Genomic DNA, 23873 nt, shown 5'->3' with positions numbered 1-23873 from the left:
CAAACTGGAAAAATCAAACAAAGTGAGAAATATTTTTAATTTAATTTAATTTAAATGTTTTTGTATTTACTAAATTCTCTCAATTGGCTCTTTATTTTGCCATTTTCAGTACTAGTAATACACGAATACATTACCACAAATCGAAATACACACAAGTAAATTACCAGTACTTTGAATCCACAATACCTGTCTAAATGTGCCTAGATTTACCAAATGTGTTTGTGCGATGAGTTAATACTGAAGTTCACAAACACTTGCCAGATAACTATACCTAAAAACACGCATACATTGATCTCTATAATTAATATAATCTCTCTAATTATTGCAAAAGATCGCACGACTTTGTTCAGGTGAAGAAAAAGACGAAAGGCGGAACACTCTCTTTTGTTCCGCCCACACGGACGTTTTACAGTGGAACACACGAGCGGTCGCATGCTGCAGCGACTTCCGACCAGACAATCATATCAACATTGACAGTATGAGCAGATAGTCTTATGTGTTTGCTGTTGAACAGTGGAGATAACCATGGAGGTACTCGGAGGAGAGTTCAGTGACATGACGCCTCAAGAGCTGGCGGCTCCTGTCAACACTATAGCGGTGAGTCAGGAGCAAATAAAGACCGAAAGTTTCACACCACGAGCGGAGAAGCTAACGTTAGCACGGTGGCTATCGCGACAGACAAAACATAACAAACAGCTTGTGGAGAGCTATATGAACCGAAACCAACAGACAGGGTGTCAGTTGTAGAGTCACACTAATTCATATTTTTGTCGGGGGAACTGTCCGTTTGCAAATTGAAGATATTTTGATAACTTTTACTTGCGGTTGCAGAATATAAAGTGTTTCAAGCAATGTTCTCTCACTGCTGGTTAATGACAAGAGTCCAGTAAAACCTGACATGTTGTTTTTTGTCTCTTTTTTACAGGAAAAATGGAAACTGTTACCGGCCTTTCTAAAGGTAACATACCAACCTTCATCCACCTGCTGTTTACCCCAAATATCCCCTACTGAATGTTATCATTTAGTCTATAAATCCTCTACCATGATACATGTAGCCCAATTATATTGTCATAAAATAGTAGATTTTCTGGGAAATCAACCGATACACTGTTCATGGATGAAATAATCAGAGGGTAGAGTCTGTCTGTCTTTAATCTAGTGAATGAAATGCTTCACGTTAATGCAGTAATTACAGTGAAATCATGGATTTGCAACCTTGACTACAATAGCCGACACACTCAGAAATATTATAGGGATAGATGCTTATAATCTGCAATTAAATGGTTTTATTTCCATCTTCTCTGGTCACAAGAAGGTACTTGATAAACTAATCAGAATAATTATTTCAGCACTACATACATCATAAACTGTATTTATTTCACAATGGACATTTTTAAGTTTCCCTGTCATTTTTTGACTTGTTCAATCCGTTCTCCAGGTGAAAGGGCTGGTGAAGCAGCACATCGACTCCTTCAACTATTTCATCAATGTTGAGGTAAAACACAACTCCAACTTGAATGTGTGTACAGCTGTATCCTTTTGTATATATGTTCATGTTGTTTATGTCTGGTTTTCCAGATAAAGAAAATAATGAAAGCCAACGAGAAGATCACAAGTGATGCTGATCCGATGTGGTACCTCAAGTGAGTCCCATGAACATCATCGTTTGGGTTAACCGGCAGTAATCTAACACTACAGACATACATGAAGCAGCTTGTGTTGAGAATATTGAATGATGTTATTAATATGTATGAATGTTTTCCTTGCAGATACCTCAATATCTACGTTGGCATGCCTGATGTTGAAGAAAGCTTCAACGTAACCAGACCAGTATCGCCTCATGAAGTGAGTTTAGTCTGTTGTGTAATGTTATGAACCTTTGTTGGCAGGTGTAGCTGCAGTTTACCATCTTAGTTTTAGCTAATTAGAGACAATTTGCCAATTTACAGATAATTGATGATAATTTTTATAATTGCAAAAATGTTAAATATTTGCAGCTTCTCAAATGTGAGAATTTTCTCTGTTTCACTTTATTATTAATAAATTGTTTGTTTTTGACCATTTGATCAGACCAAAAAGTAATGTAATGATAAATATATGGGTTCTAGAAACCTAAAGTATGATGCACATTTTTCACTATGTTTTGATATTTCATAGATTAAGCGATGAATCGATCATTTAAAAAAAAAAAAAAAAACATTAGTTCTAGCCCTGATAACGATATTTGGTAATTATGCAAACACATCTTAACCAATGATGGCATCAAATGTCAGAACATTTCACTCATTGTTCCTGTTGTTTTTACAGTGTCGTCTCAGAGACATGACCTATTCAGCTCCCATCACAGTGGACATAGAGTACACTCGTGGCAGTCAGAGAATCATCCGCAATGCACTGCCCATTGGAAGGTATCAGTGTCACATCCTGCCCAGATTTAATTTGTGACTGGATACAACATCTTTTACTCACCGTTAAAACTGATCTCCTTTAATTTATCCTAAATGTATACTTCCACTCCCCAAATCACCATTTGTATGTCAGTTACTCACCCTGTGTTACTTTACATTCTTGAGTTGTTTTTTTCGCCTGCCCTCACAGTGAACAAAGAATCAAAAACCTGAGAAACGTCTTGATCAATTCCTCGTTAGTGCGAGGAGAGCACCTGCACAAGCATGACGCTGTTTGTGCGGAAGTGCTTTACATAGTAGGGTTTTAGCAAAAATGTTTTTTGAGAAGTAGAGAGAATACAACTAGATAAATGAGACTTTGATTTTACTGCATGTGTTGTTTGAGAGTTTGAAAACTGATGTTTTTGTATAGATTTGCTGTTGTTGAACACGGCCCCCGTTTACTACGATTCATCAAGACTTATCTCGTTTTGTTTGTTTTCTTCGTTCACCGTGGGGGCATGCAACTGGTTTTCTTTGAGGTAATACAGGGCGAGTAATTGATGGTAGTTTTGGTGGTGAAGTATTCCTATAACTCTTCTACCTGCTCTGTTTGATAATGTTTAGCTGTTATTTCACAGTTTTTGTCCATAATGGATGCAAAATAATCTACAAACATATACACTATACTATAATGATATATAAAGTACTAGTATAAAGACTCTTGGTATTAATGTATTTAACTCTGCTTTTCTCAGGATGCCAATCATGCTGCGAAGCTCGAACTGTGTTCTCACAGGAAAGACGCCCATGGAGGTTTCTAAGCTTAATGAATGTCCTCTGGATCCAGGTACACAAAGGATGACACAGAACGAGAGCAATAACACAGCCTCACATTTATTAATTCTGTTTTACTTTTGTATGAGTGATTCATACGCTCCATGTGGTATTTCTTCACAGGGGGTTATTTCATTGTAAAAGGTCAGGAGAAAGTCATTCTGATCCAGGAACAGCTGTCTAAGAACCGAATCATTGTGGAGCAGGACAGGAAGGGGGCAGTTGGAGCCTCAGTTACCAGGTACTGGAACAACTTCTCCCCTAATCATCCATTCAGTGCAGTGACAGAGTTCCAACTAATTGCATTGCCTTTGATAATAGTTGCACAGATTGCAGGATTTATAGGCAACTGCTTGTGAAACACACAAAACCTCTACAGACAAAAAAAAACGTCAACAGACAATATCAGACTCAAATGCCAAATGATTTCTTGAAATGTGGTCATTAATTTTTACCATTTGCTCCATTTTCATTCCTAATAATCTACATTCAAAAAGTCTCTGTAAACGTTAACAGTTAACAGGTAGAATGTGTGAGCTGTGTGTTGATTTACCTTCAAGAAATAAATAGTTAGGCTTAAAGTTTAATTTTTACCAATTTAACACTTTATTTGCATTTATCATCAAGAAGTCTCCTCATGTTATTCTGAGCTTTTAGTTAGAAACTAAATGAAAAGCCTGGAACAGCAAAGTGATTCTTCTGACCTGTTAAAATGGTTTATTACTTGTCACTGCGTTGAAGTCAGTGCTTTATGTTGTCCAGAGATCGATTAGGTCAGTGGTTTGATCTAATGCTTTGAGGTTTACCTGCAGCCATGCAGCATAGGTTACCCTGTGATCTTAAATCTCAAATACTCCACGAAACACCTTTTAATACCGAACACTGCCACTTGTTGCAATTACAAGAAAGACGGAATTACATATTTTATGTTCCCTTTGTTTCCATTTCTTATGTCATTGTGAAATATTTAGCTTTCTTTGTCTAACATTCTGGTTCTTCATCTGATTTTTATTTTTGAAATCTTGTCTTCAATTTCAGCTCTACTCATGAGAAGAAAAGCCGAACTAATATGATCGTCAAACAAGGCCGATTCTACCTGAGACACAACACGCTGTCAGAGGACGCACCCATTGCCATCATTTTCAAGGTGAAAGAGTTGTTGATGACTGAAATGACACAGCAGAGTGATACTAGACTTCCAGTGGGGGGCGCTACAAGACAGCTTTGAGGCCAAAAACTTCAGTTTGTTTCCAAAGAAACTTTATCAGATGAAATCACTTTTTATAGTTTGTTCTGTTTTACTGCAGCCTGAGTTATCTGCAACAGATGATTTCACACCGCTTTAATAATGCATATCGCATTTTGTGATTTTGTTGCCGGTTAGTGCAGTTAGAAGTCGTCAGTTTCAGTAATTCTTCATCAGATTCATTTTCACGTGTCGCCCTTTGCTCTCAATGAAAATGTCAGTGAGACAGCTGGCATCATTAACTCCTTTCCCCACTGAGGACAAATCTCTCCAAACATGTCAACCTGTGAGTGTTGAGTGTTTGGAGCTGAAGTCATTATCCGCAGGACACGGTTTGCATGCTCGCTCTGTTTGCAGTGCACTTGTATACCCTGGGTGACTTGTTCCCCGTCCCTCCCCGTGTTTGGCTGCAGAAACAACCTTCGATAAAGTGTGGGACAGACGGATCAGTTCCCATAGCTTCACATTTCCATAAACAAATGTCAGACAACCTTATGACTCCCAGTTCACTCTTCCCTCCGTGTACAAACACAGCTCCTCCTTATGCCTCCTGACTCACCTCTTCTTCCACTAGTTGCAGAATGTCTACTTTGTGTACATTTCACCTCATTTCTAAGGTCTTTATGTAGTTACATGAATGAAATATGTATCCACTCTTGTTCCTCTAATCTCACTTCCCATCACACACTCTCTGCTGGTCGTTCACACAGGGCATGGGCGTAGAGAGTGACCAGGAGATAGTGCAGATGATCGGCACGGAGGAGCACGTCATGGCCAGCTTTGCCCCGAGCCTGGAGGAGTGTCAGAAGGCCCAGATCTTCACACAGACTCAGGTACCTCACTGGTCCACGCGTGGTCGAAATAATTATCATAAACTTATAAGAATACTCCACTGATTTTACACTTAATAGTCAGTTTACTAGTTAAAAAGAATCCTACTTTGCCTTAAATTCTGTTTTTGTTTAGATTTACAAAGCTAACAAAACATACAAGCCTTGATTGAGCATTGTTTAAAAAGCAAACATGAGCAAATGATGAAATTACAACGGCTAATTCTAATAGATAATAATGCTTAAATAATTAAGTATATGGAAATAAGAGGACAAAAAAGAGAAACTATTAAAAACAAGTACAAAAATTGAAAGTGCGTAATTAAATAAACTGATTAGAACCAGAACTTTAAGGTTTACCTTGATTATATTCAGTTCACTAAAGAAAAAAGAAATCACCAAAAAATCTGATATCACTGTTTTTCCTCAGCCTGAACTTGAGAAGTTAACAGATCCTCATGTGCTACAAACTGTGGGTGTGGAGTTTGAGGGGGGGTGTGCATTTACCAGGCAGGATGGTCAGGTGGATGCAATTTGTTGCATTATGGGAAATGTAGGATCCAGCATTTAAACCTCAGCTGCATTGATTTTGACCGTGTATCCCTTTTTTCAAAGTTGTTTGAAAAAGGAGATGTTCGACACATTGGGAAATACACTTATTCGTTAGAAAAGATTGATACCACTCATGTCTGTGCTGTAAATATACATTTACAGCAGATTCATTTAGCTTTACACAAAGACTGGAAACAGGGCTAGCCTGGCTCTCTCCAGCGATTAGAAAATCAGCCAAGCAGCTCCTCTAATGCTGAGTTCACACTACAAGCGACAAAACGACTAAGTGTGGAGAGCTACATTGTCGGCGAGTCGCTGTGAAAGTGTCACTCAAGTGCTCTTTGACGTAGTTAAATAGCACGGGGAACCGGCTCGAGGCAATTTTGTCGGTGGAACGGAACAAGTTTAAAGAAAACGTGTGATTGGCTGACGTTTCACCGCATCATTGAAAAAAAAAAGACCAGCTTCCCTTTGATCTGTAGCTTTGAAGTGTCGGGCGTCCGTTTGTAGCTTCATGTCAATGGCTTCCATTAAAAATGACTTGTAGCCTGTTGTTTTGTCGCTCTAGTAAAGTGTGAGCTCAGCATAAAGCTTACTAATTGGAGTCTCTGCAGGTTGCCTGGCCAACTCACAGAGACAACGAGACTCGGGAAGTCACATTACCCCCCCGATAAATCCACTACTTGACGTTCTCACTCTTTGGTATTTGTATTAATCTATAAACCAGACGTAGTGTGTTAATTAGTGAGCTTTAGATGTGTTGGTAGGCAGAATGTTATCTTTGGACAGAGCCAGGCTAGCTGTTCCCTGTTGCCTTCATGTTTAGCGTACAGACATAACACAGTAGTCATATTATCATCTGACTCTCAGCAAGAAAGTTGAATAAGCATATTTCTGAAAATGTCAAAATATTGAGGATAATTTAAAAAACAAAACTCAGCAGATGATAACATTACAGTACGATTAAGATGGAAGTCAATAAGCGGCGTTATTGAATTATCACCCAGCCCTGATCTGCTCATTACCTGCGTCTGAAGAGGAGGATGTCTGTCTGTTGACAGAAGGTATTTTCTTTGTCTCTCTGTGATCAGGTGACTTAAGGGTTTGTCTTACCAGCCAGTCAAGTAATGCTTTGGGTGGTTTATTCAGCAGGCCCGCATGTTTTCTTTGACAACTACAGATGAATGCAATCGACCAATTTGTTTTCATAAAGATTATGTTGTTAGAGGAACCACTGATGCATTGATGAGGCCATATTTGCTTCCTAGCAACCAGTCTCCGCAGCTCTCATGTTCCTCCGTCTGCCAGCCTCCGTGATGTCTTTTCAAGGTATTCATTGGGTCATTGTAATGTGCACAATGAGGCCTAAATCTATATAATTAAAGGCAGATGAGGCTTAAGAAACATTGTTATCAGATTATGATAAGTAATCTGCTTAAACTATATTTGCCTGTCATCTTTTTTCTACTGATCTATACTTTGATATATTTGAAGATTTCATCAATTAATAATTATGAATATATAATATTACAATATATATATATAATCTTTTATTTCTCTAAATTAGACAATACCTTTTTTTACACAGGGTATTTATGTGTACATAATAAATATATATATATATATATATATATATATAGAGAGAGAGACATTTATCTAATGCAGGTTGGGTGGTCTTGCAAAAAGTCTTAAGTCTCATTATCCTCTGACCTTTCCTATAGATCAGTAGAGGGCTCCAGAGAAACACTGGTGTGTGTGTGTGTGTGTGTGTGTGTGTGTGTGTGTGTGTGTGTGTGTGTGTGTGTGTGTGTGTGTGTGTGTGTGTGTGTGTGTGTGTGTGTGTGTGTGTGTGTGTGTGACTTGACCTCCCACAAGCCTGATGCATGTGTTTTCTGTGCGCTTTTTCTTGAAAATTCCACACATGTTAATCATTTTACAATCAGCCTCAAACACACTCACACAAAATGCCTTTAAATACAGAACTATTGACCAGTTCTGGGTAGTGAACCTCTCTACATTTTAATGCCAAATAAGGTTTGTTCTTAGCATTAAGTATCAAAAGTTGCGGTGCTTCAACTTTCTCACTAATTCTTTCTTTGATCCAATATTTCAGCAAAGCTCTTTTTGTTTAACGCTGATGCATTAAGTTGTGTCTAAAACGTTTATGTCAAGGATGGCTGATCATCTCACATCCTCTTCCTTTCTCTAGTGGTTACATTTTAATTTATTGATTTTTTTAAATTTACTTATTGGTTATCTTTTTGTCAAGGTCTTATAGTCAGGAGGTTGGATTGGTTGGGAGGGCAGGTGTGTGGGTAGATGACGTTATAGGTTGTTGTTTTTTTCGCAAATGTTAAACATTTTAGATAAAGTTTGTTAAAAAAACAACTTTATATCGCTATGTTGTGTTTTTTGGGGTATCGCATCCGTACCAACGTCATCACTCGGCTCTCCCTGACCTCGGCTGTATCTGCTGCTCTGTGTTTCAGGCTCTCAGGTACCTCGGGAATAAAGTGCGGAGGCAGCGCATGTGGGGAGGCCCCAAGAAGACCAAGATGGAGGAGGCCAGAGAGCTGTTGGCGTCTCTTATCCTCACACATGTGCCTGTATGTTGGTCAACAGACGGACAACAATCACAGTACACTCGGTATATTCCACAAAGTGTAATCATTGGGTATTTTGTCTGCAGGTCAAAGAGTTTAACTTTCGGGCAAAGTGTATTTACCTGGCTGTGATGGTTCGGAGGGTGATCCTGGCTCAAGGGGGCAACAAGGTGGACGACAGAGATTACTATGGCAACAAACGTCTGGAGTTGGCTGGACAGGTAAGCCCCTATGCTCCATGTGGTCTCATTTACTGCTGGTGTAATGCCATAATTAATCCGCCAGTCAGACAAAGACCTGCAGGTCCATTTAGTTCATTTTATTTGTTTATTTGTCAACGGATCAACGGGAAGTCGGTGCTGACATTAAAAGGCACCCTGTTGAACTGGGTGTTTACAGCTGAAAGGTGTTTTCTACCTTTTCTTGACTCGCAAGAAAAGAAAACAGGCTTGATTCTGATTCATAACGTGTGGAAAAGAACAAATATCCCTCACATGCTGTAGTGTGAATGGATCACAGCACTGGACCAGATGACAGCGGCTGCTCCAGCCCTGATCTCTCACCTGCATCTTTGTTCCTGCCTCCTTCTCTTTTAATATGACTCTCATTATTTCTATTCGGCTTTGTTTTTCCCCTGTTTTGTTTTCAACCCTCCCCCTGTATTTCAGTCTGGCTTTGTCAGGAGAGAGATATGCAGTGGCACCAAAATCCAGAGGCAGTGGAAGCATGGGGATTTTTCAGCACCGTGACAATAGAATTGCTGCCTTGACTGGAGCGATTGAGCTAATCCGCAGGCCCGGCTCTGATAATGTAATTACTGCTGTCTTAAGGCCTTTAATTTTCCCCCCAACCTGCTCTGTATAAGGAGCAGGAGATGGAGGAGGGGGGGGGGGCACAGACCCCTCTTTCAATAGGGGGCTTACACACTAACAACGCCAGCAATCTCTCCTCACTCTCCAATTATGGTTCCCTGACATTCAACTAATTGGCCTGGCTGCGCAATGGAAGCTTAATTTCTTTATTAATTTTAAGCAGCGCTGCCTGTTTGTTTTTGATGTATGCTAATGCACAGGGGGGGGGGGGGGGGGGGGGGGGGGGGGGGGGGTGAGAGAGAGAGAGAGAGGTTGCCTCCTGTAGGCCTGGCGGAGGAGGACAGGGACCTGGGACGGAGGCCAGGTCAGGCTTATCGGTGAGCCGGCACACCTGGTTATTAAATCTGACTGTAAACACACCTCGGTACTGATTAAAGGCAGGAACGTGTGTGAGGTGCCAGTAGATCTGAGAGTGTGACTATGAAGATACAATGACAACTCTCTGAAATGACTGTTCTTACCCAACATCCGGGCCGGAGATGTGACGAGTGAATAATATCAATCAAAAACGTTCTTACTGATGATTGTGTCTCTCTCTGTCGCTCTGTCTCAGCTCCTGTCTCTGCTGTTTGAAGATCTGTTTAAGAAGTTCAACTCTGAGCTGAAGAAAATCGCTGACCAGATCATCCCCAAGCAGAGAGCCGCTCAGTTTGATGTGGTGAAGCACATGCGGCAGGATCAGATCACCAACGGCATGGTCAACGCCATATCCACTGTAAGTGTAAATAGAAAGGACGCACCTCACCCCTTAAAACCTTATGCCAACAAACAGAGTCCCTCTCTGCTCTCTCTTTATGAATACTCGACGCTCAGACTACTATTTTGGTAATTAATTAACGATGAAGATATTTTTATGTGAACAGTCCTTAGTTACTTTCACAAACCATAACTTTTAAATTATCTTTTACTTTAATGTGCTATAAAATGTCTAAATTAAAGGTGTACTTACTTAGATATTCTAAGAGCTTTCAGGCATATCCCATGGTCTTCTTCAGAACTAAGATTGTGAAATTGCTAAGTAAGTGTACATTGAGTATAGATGTTACAAAAATACAAATGTAGTGCATACTTCAGATTCACCTAATAAACAAAACTTTTTTCCACCATTTGAACAATGGTTAATATGAAATTACTCTCATGAGCTCCTCTTAGATAAAGAAAGAAGTCGTAACTTTAGTAGCAGGTAGAAGTAAAGCAAACAGTTTAAATTAAGTTACTCCAGCACTACCTGTGTTCATGAAAAATGTATTAATAGGCAGGTTAAATAATAATAGTGAATTTTCTGTCCACAGGGCAACTGGTCTCTGAAGAGATTCAAGATGGACCGCCAGGGCGTCACCCAGGTCTTGTCTCGTCTCTCTTTTATTTCGGCTCTTGGCATGATGACGAGGATCTCCTCCCAGTTTGAGAAGACCAGGAAGGTCAGCGGGCCGCGCTCCCTGCAGCCGTCACAGTGGGGCATGTTGTGTCCGTCTGACACGCCCGAGGGAGAGGTGAGTCAGCTGCAGCAGCCACACTTCACCTGTTCCTGCAGGTCCAGTGACGAGGTTATTCTAACAGTTCTCCATGTTGAAATCAGAGTTAAAAGTATGCACGGAACATGCAGAGCTGAAATGAGCCACAAGGTACAGTATCACAGCTCTTGTTGTGGAGGACAGCCTTTTGAAAACACGATTAAATGTCCACTAAATATTGTTGTAGATTGATTTGGTGTGGTTTTCGCAAAGATGCGTGGCTCAGTATTGTTGTTTTGTGCGTAACATGTAAATTCGGGCGGGGCGATAATTCAATATGTTAATTAATGATGACAATTGTATATCGAGATATCGTGAGACACAATTACGTTGTCTTTATTGAAAATAACAAGCACATACTAACTAAAATTTCTCAGAAAATCTGATTATTTTGCATTTAATGAGAAAATAGTTAAATCATGTGGTTATTTCATATGGGCTTTTTATTTATTGAGTTACCAGAAAATGACCTAAATCGTTGTAGAACATTTTAGCAATATCGCCCGTCCCCAGTGTAAATACAGAGAATTGTAACCTTCTACATAATATCGTAACTGTTCGTGGTTTATATCATTGTTTTTGGTTTGCAGGCCTGTGGTCTGGTGAAGAACTTGGCTCTGATGACCCACATCACCACCGACATGGAGGACGGTCCGATCATCAAACTGGCCTTCAATCTGGGAGTAGAAGACGTCAACCTGCTGTGCGGAGAGGAGCTTTCCTACCCGAGCGTCTTCCTCGTCTTCCTCAATGGTGAAGCCTAATACATAAATAAACACAAAGAGAACTAACAGTGGAAGCTGTTGCTTTAGATCACTTGAAAAGAAAGTTGAATCCTCCCTGTTTTGAATGCATTGCTTCTGAACATGAAGGGAAAATATTCTGTTTAGTTTACAGGAAGCAATTTTGAATTTTTGCAGGGAGGCTGATAAGTCATTAATTTTATGGCAGCGGTAGGTATTATTCTTGAGTCAGAAATTGGCCCCTTAATTACTGTATATGTTTGTCTCACCACTGATAACTGTCAAATTATATTAGCTGCCATACCATTTAATTAGTTGGTAGCAGCAGGTGTCAAAGCCCTTCAGAGTGTGTTCACTGCAAATGTGCCCTCACACAGAGGCAGAGCACAGTGTCTCCTCTGTTCTCCACTCATTTTGTCTGTCAGGCTTGATATGAGCAAACCCCTGCAGGCAGCCTGAGCTCTGCTTTCACCAGCCGTGGAGGTTCAGAGTACACTACTGTATACACATGCTGTGTCTCTTTTTCTTTCCATTTAAAGTTTGCGAATGGGAGTTTTTGACTCAGAATTTAACCCATAAGTAGAATTTTCTCACCGTGCGTTATGCCGATAGTAACAACAGTTATCTGCTGCAACTTTTTGACTTGTGTTTAGAGCGAAATCAAGCAGTCGATCGAAAGAAAAAGGATTTCTGTAATTTAGAATAATAGTGTGAGCCCTATTACAAGCACAAGTGGCAAACATTTCTGTGTCCCAGCTTTTCTTACTTTGATCTGATGTCAAACAATATATTTGCATTTCAGACCGTTGCTTGGACAAAACGTAATTTGAAGACGTCACATTGGTTTCTGAGTCATTTTGACGGGCTTTTCCATTTTCTGACATGTTATAGACAGGATGATTAATTGAGAAAATAATGGAAAGATGAATCAATTATGAAAATAATCATTAGTTACAACCCTACTTTACGCCCGGGCCACACTTCCTGTGTGAGCGGTGCGTGACAGTTACCTCGCTGAAGTGCTGCAACTCGCATGCGTGTGATGTTCACACAGACTGCTGCCGCCAGCCCTTCCTTTCTTTAGATTGTTAGCCTCTCACGATGGCCAACAATAATAGAATGTTTAATTATAAATGTTAGTTTTACTTGATTTTAGAAAGAAAAAAGGTTAAGAAGAGTGTGCTCATTTGTAAGTAATGATGATTTTAACAATTCAAAGGCGGTACTCTACTAGTTTATGGAACCGTGCAAGTCATTATATTTCCACAAACTGTCCTGCAAATAATTCAGAATAAAAGCTTTGTGTTAACAACTGAAGGGATTCTGTCCACAGAAAAACACTAGAGCTTTTACTTTGAAACAGAAACAGGTTGCAGGACAAAAATATCTTCATGTCTTAAGACTGATACCAGGATATGTTAAAAGGCGACGGTGGGGAACCGTACTTGAGAGTTTGTGTGGTTAAAGTATGTACATTATCTCTGTCTGTCTGTATTATGTCGACAGGTAACATTCTCGGTGTGATTCGAGATCAACACAAGCTGATCAACACCTTCAGACTGATGCGCAGGGCGGGTTTTATCAACGAGTTTGTGTCAATCTCCACCAACTTGACCGACCGCTGCGTCTACATCTCTTCTGATGGAGGACGTCTCTGCAGGTGTGCAAGTTTAAACCTGGAATGATACACAAGGCATTAAAAAAAGCATGAAAAATACATGCTATTGGGACGCATTCTGTAATAAACAATTAGTCTACATCAGCCAGGCCTTTTGTACAACACAATCACATTTTCTGACACAGTAAGCTTGAATTCTTTGCTTAATTTAAAGTGGCAAGATGTATTAACCTTTCATCATTTGTCCTCCCAATGTGTTGGTGTTTAATAACAAAGAATATGTAAAACTTCTCTCCTCGGTAGTTTGACAGCTTTCTGCTCCGTTCTGTGTTGTTCTCCATCAGGCCGTACATCATCGTGAAGAGGGGACAGCCCATGGTGAAAAACAAACACATTGAAGACATGTCACAGGGCTACAGGTGAGGCTGGGAGCCTATTTGTTTGCAGATAATCATATATATTTAAAGAGCAGATTGTTTGTTTTTTATATAACTTAAATGCACTTTTCTTGCCTCCAGAACCTTTGAAGACTTTCTGCACGAGGGCCTGGTGGAGTACCTGGATGTCAATGAGGAGAATGACTGTCACATCGCCCTTTATGAACACATGATTAGCAAGTGAGCAGCACCTGATTCTGGGGAAAAGAAATGGGGAAAAGGCTCTCCTGATTTGTTTCTGTCATTCAACGCACTGGTCTGACTGCCTCCTCTATTTTGTTTCTTTTTTTCTGCAGGGTCACAACACACTTGGAGATCGAGCCCTTCACGTTGCTCGGGGTGTGCGCCGGCCTCATCCCCTACCCGCACCACAACCAGTCGCCCAGGAACACATACCAGTGTGCTATGGGCAAGCAGGCCATGGGTAAGACTCAGCTGAGCAGGTAGCTTCAGTCAGCAGGCAGGTCTTTAAACTGTAAAGGTCTCAAATCCTTTCTCATACATCCTCCACACAGCAACAGTGTTTACTTCTGTGCATGCATACACACAAGCACAGATACTGACAGTAATTTAATCTTGCATCTAGACGATTCTCCGGCCTCCTAAATCTGCTGGTTCAGAGTTTAAAGTTTTATTTGCACAAGTTAAAATCATTCAAAAGGACATTAGAATAACAAACAGTATAGATACAAGCAGCCTGCTGGTTCGTCTCCCCCAAAACTCCGCTCCTGCTCTACTTCTTGTCAGAATACATTTGTATGTGTGATTGAGTGTTTGTCTTATGTGTGTGTGTGTGTGTGTGTGTGTGTGTGTGTGTGTGTCAGTGTGTGTGTGTGTGTGTGTGTATGCGCATGGACATCAAACATGGGGCGCTTGCGTAGGTCCTCCATTGTACCGTGTGTGTGCGGAGGCCCTTTCCCTGCCAGTCACCCAGAGTGTCATTAGCAATTCATTGTGTCTGCTCTGGCTGTGCTCAGGGGGTCAGTGTGCTCAGCTGCGAAAGACCACAGAGTGCGCACCCACAGCTCCTTGGTAACCAAAACTTCCCCAAACGGCCCTGCTAACATTCGTAAGAGCTGCGCTCACCCCCACCCCGCCGCTTTACCTCCGTCCGCCACCTCCTCCCTTCCCCCCCGTTATTACAAAAACACAGACTGGAACTATATTTGGCCCAATATCCTCTGCCTTGTCTGTTTTGTGTGGACAGCCCTATACATGTGCAAATCTGGTTGTGTGGCTCGGGCCTATTATCACAGACTGTGCTTGTAGCCTGATTGTGAAGTAATAGCATCTGACAAATGTCAAGGCCTCCAGGGAGGCCAGGCTTTATTCCATAACACAGCCCGCTCCTCCACTCCGCTGCTCCGAGATGGTGCTAACCAGGCCCAGCCCTGACCCACCCAACAGGAGGATTTAACACATATTATCCACTCATAATTGATTCATAGACGGTTACTAATTGTGTGCATTGTGAAGCGCTGGGCCAATTTCTTCTATCACTATGCAGGTCGTATCATATCTCCACAGCCATATATGTCACTACATAGCTAGTTTTCTGGTAATACAATAAATTGTCAGTATTAAATTCACACAAGACCGTGTGGTGATTTCTTATAGACTATTTAACAGAGTATTTTCTCATTTAATTATAAACTTTAGTGCAAAATAATCAGATTTTCTGGGAACTTTTTCTTAGTATGTGCTTGTTATCAATTTAGACGACGTAATTGTGTGTCACGATATCTCGATATATGATTTAATCACAATATGGTTCCATTTAATGACGATAAATTATCTTATTGGATTATTGCCTAGCCCTACGTTGACACAGGGACTTTAAAAATAATGATACACATGCAGTAAATACTAACAAGATAGCTCCATATACCCATAAACATATCCGTACAGTGAGTCACAGAAGTAACTTCTCCATACAAAAGCAGAGGTCATTCATCTCCTTGTCCCCTCTCCTCAGGTACTATTGGCTACAACCAGAGGAACCGTATCGACACTCTGATGTACCTGCTGGCGTACCCTCAGAAACCCATGGTCAAAACAAGAACCATCGAGCTGATTGACTTTGAGAAGCTGCCTGCTGGTCAGAACGCCACTGTGGCCGTGATGAGCTACAGCGGCTACGACATTGAGGACGCTCTGATCCTCAACAAAGCCTCGCTCGACAGAGGTGACGGTGCATGTTGTCAGTTTCACAGGATTTTTGCTTTTTTTATCTAACCGTATTTTACTTTAAAAAGTCCTCTATTACAATATATTTGTGTAACAACAAGTTGTTCAGGTCACAGACACTCAGTAATACTGATGTTTCCCTCCAGGATTTGGCCGGTGCCTCGTCTATAAAAACGCTAAGTGCACGCTGCGGCGTTACACCAACCAGACCTTTGACAAGGTGATGGGGCCCATGCTGGATGCTACCACACGAAAGCCTATCTGGAAGCACAGCATCCTGGATGCTGACGGCATCTGCTCCCCCGGTGAGTACCAGCAGGACTGGAAGAGACCCAGGATGCCTTGCTGCTCTATTCCAGGCCCCACTGCTCCAATACTGTGATTGACTGTATTATGAATACAACAGGATTCATCTGTAGTCTTTTACAGGATGTCGGTCTATTTTGCTGGCATTGGCTTGTTACTGATGTTTTTTTAAGTGTTTAAGGCCTCATGAAATTCTAACGTTACTTAATGTTTTGTAATTGCTGTTGAAACATGTTGGGGTGGGACATAACTGATCAATCAATCAAAGGGATATAGGAAAGAAATGTTCAATTTGATACAACTTGTCAAAATGTTTGACAGCTTTATTGGTTGATTCTGTTTATGCCTTTTTACAGAAAATCACTTCAGGTCCCAATTAAAGATTCCCTGTTTTACAGGGAAAGAACGGAGCCTGACGTCTCCATTAATTGGGTTCTTTAAAATCTCTCAGTCTAGTACTGACATTTGACATTTCAACATAAGCAAAGTATTTAGCTTTCTTTATCACGGCTTCAGTTTGTGTTGACATACACGCAGCACGACCCAATGAAGGCCACTATCGTGGTGCAATGAGTTAATTAGCACACTTAATGCGCTTTGGTACAATTAATTGTTTGGAAGTAAATAAAGGGGAAATCATTTTCATTGTTAAAAGAGATTAATAAACAGGCTACAAATAATTAAAAAAAATAGAAGTAATGCACATGTAGCTGCATGTCTGTTCTTCTTGTCATGATCTAGATTTTAGACTGTGATTGTTTTTGTTTCAGAGAGTTATTAAAAGGAGTGCTGGGTAAGAGTCTCATCATATAAGCGCATGTAATGGCCTGTGCAGGCCCTCATAACCCTGTGATGAACCGTGTGATGTGTCTTGTGTGGGGCACAGGTGAGAAAGTGGAGAACAAGCAGGTGTTGGTGAACAAGTCCATGCCAACTGTCACCCAGACACCACTGGAGGGCAGTACCCAGCCAGGCCAGCCCCAGTACAGAGACGTGCCCGTCAGGTGAGTGCGCTTCTTCCCCCAACATCACACCCACCTCTTCAGCTAATGTATGATTTTTTTTTTTTTTTTCTTGCTGTAAAGAAAATCACTTCGGCCATTCTTCCTCTTTCTTTCTGCAGCTACAAGGGCACAACAGACTCGTACATCGAGAAGGTCATGATTTCATCCAACGCCGAAGATGCTTTCCTCATCAAGATCCTCCTCAGGCAGACCAGGAGACCGGAGATAGGAGACAAATTCTCCAGTCGACACGGACAAAAAGGTGCCAACCTCAGCGCTGTCGGACCGTATTCTCTCTAAAACGGGCGGCATGTTGAGCTGAAGCCTAAATGTGTAGAATAAAGAGCACGGCGCTAATATCCACCACTTAAAGCCCCCAATTTGAACCTGTCATGAGAGATTGTAAATGACTGGGGGAAAACTTTGGTCGTCTCTGTGCTGGAGCATTTGTTGAGTCAAGTCTCAGTAGCTGTTGCTCTGTCACTGCCCCCCTGTCCTCATCTTTCAAGAGCTCTTTTCAATTAATTGGCTCTTTGTCCTGTGCCAGACTATGCAAATTTATTACACCCCAGCAGTATTCTGCTGCTGCTGGAGAAAAAGTGTTTACAACCTCCATTGTTTTGCAGCACCTCCCCTATTGAGGGCTTGTATGATGTTTTAATCAAAAAGCTAACTGGCGCCATGCATAATTTACTCTCCTCATTAACGCAGTGGCCACTGGGCGGTCAGCTCGGGGTGGGACAATGTCTTCTGTCTCAGATAGTGACGAAGAGAGAGGGGTCGCCGGGGGGTTAGCTGGAGATCTGGGTGGAAACTCCCAGATGTGCAACTGACGTACGGCTAGTCAGGTTAATCAGAGCTCCACGCAGTCATGTGGAGGTGTTCACGGACACTTTAGGAAACGCTCGGGATACTTTGCTCCAGTGGGCTTGTATTTGTTTGTAGAATTTTCCACTTCAATATTTTAAACTGAATCCCAAATCAAGGTTTTATTATTTTATTAGAATTTTAACTGCAGCAATAGATCTTACAGCTACTCATGACTAGTCTCATAAGTCCTGGTCAGCAGAGCAGAATAAGTTAATTATTTACACACACACACACACACACACACACACACACACACACACACACACAGCTGTGGAGGTGGGGGAGGAGGTGGAGGGGTTGTCAGTAGTAGGGGCCCATTGTGCGAGCCGCCAGCGTGGGGCTGTATGAGCTGTGATGGAGGGCTCTGGACCCTTGCTGTTGTCTTGCCTTTCTCTGCTGATTTCATGCCTCTTTTATCATTCACTTTCACACAAAACAAACAACACCGAGGATGTCTGCTATGGGAACTAGTGTCTCTCGCTCCTCTGAATCTTTCTAATCACCTTCTCCTCCATTTTCCACTTTCTTTCCTCCTGCTCTCTTTCCTCTTTTATCCTACTTTTACCCTGATATTCAAACTTTTCTTTTTACTGCCTTTTCTTTCTTTTTTCTTTTCCCCTTTTACCTTTTCTTCTGGCTCAGCCGTACTCGCCTTTTCTCTCTTTTCCTTTTCACCTTCTTCCTGCTCTTGGATGACTTTCCAGCAAATTGCTGTACTTGTTCCCAGTCAACATCCTGCTACTACATCCTGTATGGCATCAACAGTCTGCTGTGTTGCTGACTGCTCGGCTAATAGTGAATTTTCCCCACGTGCACGGATTCAATTTCTCCTCTCCAGTTGATCCCCTCCACTTCCTCGGAGTTAAACTGAAAGTCATGGAAGTGTAATCCCGGTCTCCCTGTCAAGCTAAGCACCTTCCTCCACTTCCTGCTCTCCTTCTCTTCTCTCCTTCTTCTCTTTTTTTACATTTGCAAATGGGCCTACAATCTGTTTACCCTGGCCAGGGAAGAGTGCCTCGGCCCCTCAGCAAACATTTGCACTCACACTTAAACTCCTGGCTACCAGAGCGCTTGTCCCCCACGTCATGTGAATCAAAAGAGGACCCTGTCTGTCCACATGAGTATGGAAATGTCATTCTGTCAGAGGTCCACACCAGCAAATAGTTTAACTACAAGTTGTCTTGTATTTTTTTAGTCAATACTGTTTGGTCAGTTAAGGCAAAGCTGGTTTGACTTTTTGGTTACAATTGAAGATAGTACAGTTATATTTCCTATTTTTATATTGATTATTTTTCCGATTTATCTTTAAGTCTTAGTGAAAAATGCTCATCATGAGTTCTGAGAACCCAAAATGACGTCTTCAAATTACCTGTTTTGTTTAACCAACAGCCCAAAGTTATTAGATTTATGATGATGATAAATGAAGAATATAATCTGATCCTCACATGTAAGAAGCTGAAATCAGCAACTGGTTTGGCATTTTTACTTTATAAATGACCTAAACAATCAAGTAAATGTTTAGATTATTTTCTTGATCAAAAGATAAACCACTTAAAAGTGCTTGTGTGGCAAAAGTATAGCCGTTCTGCTGTGTGTACAGATGTGTGCATTGACTTCAATATGTTGTTGTTTTTGTGTATCAGGTGTTTGTGGCCTCATCGTTCCACAGGAGGACATGCCGTTCTGTGACACGGGCATCTGTCCAGATATTATCATGAACCCTCACGGGTATCCCTCCAGAATGACGGTACGAACTGTGGAAGAACACACTTTGTTGGGTTGAAACTAACAATCATTTTCACAACTGTATTTTCTCAATAAGTCGTTTCATTGTTTTAAATAATAAAATGTCCATAACAATTTCAGAGAAAGTGATGTATTGAAATTAGGGCTGCAACTGATGACTCTTGATTAATCCATCAATTGTCTGCTCTATATAATATCAGTTATAGTTTGTTTTTAAACATGCCTGTCATTTGTGTGACCTACAATCCAAAATTCGAAGATATTTGGTTTATTATCATTTATGACCAAAGTAAAGCAACAAATGGTCACATTTGAGCTGCTGGAACCAGTAAATGTTCTGCATTACGGTTTCAAATGATTAGTCAGAACAGTTGTAGATTTGTTTTCTGTCAATTGATTAATTAATTGTATTATCATTTCAGCTCTCATAGTCTGTGTAATATTTGTCAGTTGATTATCGGTCAAATCAACTTTTATTCCGTTGACTATTCTATAATTTGACACCGAGTTCGGTCTGAATCACCTCCGTCTCCGCGTTCATAAGTTTGTGTCGGCTCTTGTGAGACAACGCCGTCATTATCCCCGTTCCTCTCCTCTCTGGGTTATCGTTGGCTTCCAGAGCACACGTCCATTGACGGCGCTAAGCAGCAATCTTGCTGTTCACAAACAGATATTTGTTGCTGTGGAGACGGCTGCCAGCGAAGCCGCCGCCGCCTGTAGCGACGTGTGGAAGTTTTTATCAAACACGCACAGTACATCTGAACTGCAGGATGGTGCTGAATGTGAATGACATGAAACTTGGCCCCGTTTCCACCAGCTTTTTGTCCCTTTGCACTGTAAAAACTTGAATGATCTTTACTGCTGAAGTTGTCAGTGCCAGTGTGTTTGCGCGCTGTGGTTGTCATGGAAAAGACTCAGAAATGTTTGGCTCGGGAAGATGTTTCTGTGGCCTGAGAGTGAAATGAGAGTAGGTGTTTCCTTTTATGTGATGGGGTCAGGGGTCCTCTGGGTGGGACCTCAGAGGAATTGTTGAAATCAGTCATCCTTAGAGTGCCGGTCCCACCCCACGGGGTACATGTGTAATCTATTCTCACCCACAATATCAACACTTGGTGCCAGGAGAGAGTGCAAAACACAAACGATTTATGTTATGAACGGAGCCATTGTGTCTGATTCTGCCAGGTGGGAAAGTTGATTGAGCTGCTGGCTGGGAAAGCCGGAGTCCTGGATGGACGGTTTCACTACGGTACGGCGTTCGGGGGCAGCAAGGTGAAGGATGTGTGTGAGGATCTCATCCGCTATGGATACAGCTACCAGGGCAAAGACTACGTCACCTCGGGAATCACTGGGTAAGAAAGAGCTCATGTGTCATCCCCTTAAACACAACTCAGACACACTTCACATTACTGGCTGCTTTTTTTTTTTTACTAAGAGTTTACAAAGACATGAAACTAGCTTGTGATCGAAAATCATCATATCTGACATATATTGAAAGCTTTCCTCAGAGCGGTTTCAATTTTCATCAACAACAAAACAATAAATACATTTTCATACAATGTTTTTTTTCTTTATCGGCTCTACGTAGCATTTGTACGTAGCATAGGTAAAGATACAGGCTGATATTTACTCTGTAAGGTGATATGTGAATCCATGTAACGTTAAAGTGAGAATGGGACAGAAGGGGGCTGAGCACCAGTGGGTAACAATCCTCATGGTTAGAGTAGATTTTATGAAATTTTCTCACTCCTTGTGTGTCGTCAGGAAAGTTCTTAGCCTTCAGCTTCTAAAGTTTTTTGACTGATGTTTATGTTATTGAATTGAGTGTTAATTTAGATATTCTGTATTGTAGTGTTGATTAGATCTTTCCGGATGCATTAGCTTGATATCTACGTATTTTCCTCAGGGAACCTCTGGAGGCTTATATCTACTTTGGACCGGTTTATTATCAGAAACTGAAGCACATGGTGCTTGACAAAATGCACGCCAGAGCCCGAGGCCCCAGAGCCGTTCTCACCAGGTAAAAATCAACAGCCTCTTTGTAATTATATAGAAATAACAAGAATCGAGCAGCGCTGCTCTCTTATACCAATACCTCTATTACTCTGGCAGTATTATTATGCATCTGTTTCGTTATCAGGCAGCCTACGGAGGGCCGCTCCAGAGACGGAGGTCTGCGTCTGGGCGAGATGGAACGTGACTGTCTGATCGGCTACGGAGCGAGTATGTTGCTGCTGGAGCGCCTCATGATCTCCAGTGACGCCTTTGAGGTGGACGTGTGCGGGCAATGCGGCCTGTTGGGATACTCCGGGTGGTAAGTCGAACACGTCTGTCGAGATCTGTTTCTCCTGGAAGCCAACATATAGGATAACCTTTAGAGGTCTGAAGAGGCGTTGTAAGACACACCTGGAGCAATGGACGTGAGGTTTTGTCCCTCTTAATTTAAAAAGTTTATCATGATGGTAATTCACATTAACTTTAAATAAAATGTTTACACCTCTTTAAAGTTTATCACCACAAGGTGAAGCTGGTCAATAAACTGAGAATTTACCAGTTCAACTTTAGGACAGATATAATGTTGTTACTAAGGCTTAAATAGTTCAGCATATGTAAAACATGATGTTTTAGCACATATTGTAATGCAGACCAGAAACTGTCGTGGAGCCTGGATGTCGAGATGTTGGTTTGTAAATTTCCAAAAAACGTCTGATATAATTACAGGAGGGGTTACAGATTGAAACTCTAAAAATGGGGTGATTTTTGCCAATTCTCTGCTCGTCCTCAGATCTGATGGAAGTTCAGTTGTTAGTCCTCTGGTTTGTCTGCAGTCTGATTCTCACTTCCAATCTTCCAGGTGTCACTACTGCAAGTCTTCCTGCCACGTGTCCTCCCTGCGTATCCCGTACGCCTGCAAGCTGCTGTTCCAGGAGCTGCAGTCCATGAACATCATCCCCCGACTCAAACTGTCACGCTACAACGACTGACCAGGACAGAAACGCATGTCTGTGTGAGTGAAAGGTTTAGAGTTAGAGATTTAATTTACATAGTCTGAAACGGTTTGGAATTTAAAAGCTGTTAGAGCTGTGGATGAGAGGTAACAGGTTAAACCTTTAAGGAATTCGTATATTGACATTTTTGTTGGTGTTCACAAACCAAAACAATGAAGTTTCTCATTTATGTTCATACTTTCCCACCACTGTGTTTTTCTATGTGTATATAATAAACTACAAAAGATTATTTCACAATGAGCTGCTGTGTGTGCTGCTATTTGGTTACTTTTAACTCAGCATTTCCTGTTCGATTACAAATATTTATAGATGCTTTTCGAAAAATGCTCTCAAATTTCTAATGAACTTCTGTTCATAAATAATAAGACATCGGGGGACAAAACGGCAATAGTCCACGAACACTTTTACTTCTTTTTCTTTTGTTTCTCAGAAGACAAAACCATTGGGTTTGCATGTTTTAATACTACAAATTACAAGTTAATCCTAAAAGAAATTCTGGAAGATTTTCAAAGCAAAAACATGTATTTTTTTAAATAGTTAAATGTGTTTTCTTACCCTTCAGACACCCACTGGTTTCAAATCAGAGAACTGAAACGTTCCTGAGCTACAGGCAGCAAAGATGTTGTCGTGTTTTATTTTTTCCAAAGTTATCTTCCTGTTGGACGTCAAGGTGACGCCCCGCTTCTAATCCAGCCGCAGATCTCCGTCGCGTTGCTTCCTGTCTGCTTCTCTGCTTTACTCTATCTAATGCAAATTGCCCAAAAAGTAATCCCCAAAAACAAAAGAAATCACTGTTGGGTGGTAATGCAGCTGAAGATGCAAACTCAAAGTAAAAGTTTTTGGAGTCACTTGAGATGCTATTCATGTGCTGATAAAACATAGAAAATATAAATTGACTTCACTGAATATTTAAAAATGTTATGACATTTTCTGGTCTTGAAAAGTTCAGAGATCATAAAGAGATACAAAATACACTAAAACGCACAACTTATGGTGAAATGTCAAACTATGGTTGAAGTTTATCGTATTTATGAAATAACAAATGTAAATATATTTTCTGATATTGATTAATGTGTTCCACTATAATGCACGGCATAAGAACAATGTTACTACCTA

General features: G+C 41.1%; 1 protein-coding gene across 1 annotated transcript; it reads left to right on the top strand.

The window, feature by feature from the left end:
- The first annotated feature begins 458 nt into the window (after nt 1-458).
- Nucleotides 459-22994, top strand: polr3b (polymerase (RNA) III (DNA directed) polypeptide B). Its single transcript, XM_079162183.1, has 28 exons — nt 459-597; nt 926-958; nt 1439-1495; nt 1579-1643; nt 1770-1845; nt 2308-2408; nt 3146-3237; nt 3348-3465; nt 4263-4371; nt 5181-5303; nt 8342-8458; nt 8542-8676; nt 9881-10042; nt 10620-10820; nt 11432-11594; nt 13091-13244; nt 13547-13621; nt 13721-13819; nt 13936-14063; nt 15615-15824; nt 15973-16131; nt 17019-17136; nt 17256-17398; nt 19650-19753; nt 20935-21101; nt 21656-21769; nt 21890-22063; nt 22604-22994. The coding sequence occupies exons 1-28, from the start codon at nt 526-528 to the stop codon at nt 22731-22733; spliced, it is 3399 nt and encodes a 1132-aa protein (XP_079018309.1). The 5' UTR covers nt 459-525; the 3' UTR covers nt 22734-22994.
- Nucleotides 22995-23873: the final 879 nt, after the last annotated feature.

The sequence above is a fragment of the Pholis gunnellus genome (genome assembly GCF_910591455.1).
Source record: "Pholis gunnellus genome assembly, chromosome: 7".
Classification (NCBI taxonomy): Eukaryota; Metazoa; Chordata; class Actinopteri; order Perciformes; family Pholidae; genus Pholis; species Pholis gunnellus.
The sequence above is the reverse complement of the archived record's forward strand: the minus strand, read 5'-3'. Positions and strand labels throughout refer to the sequence as shown.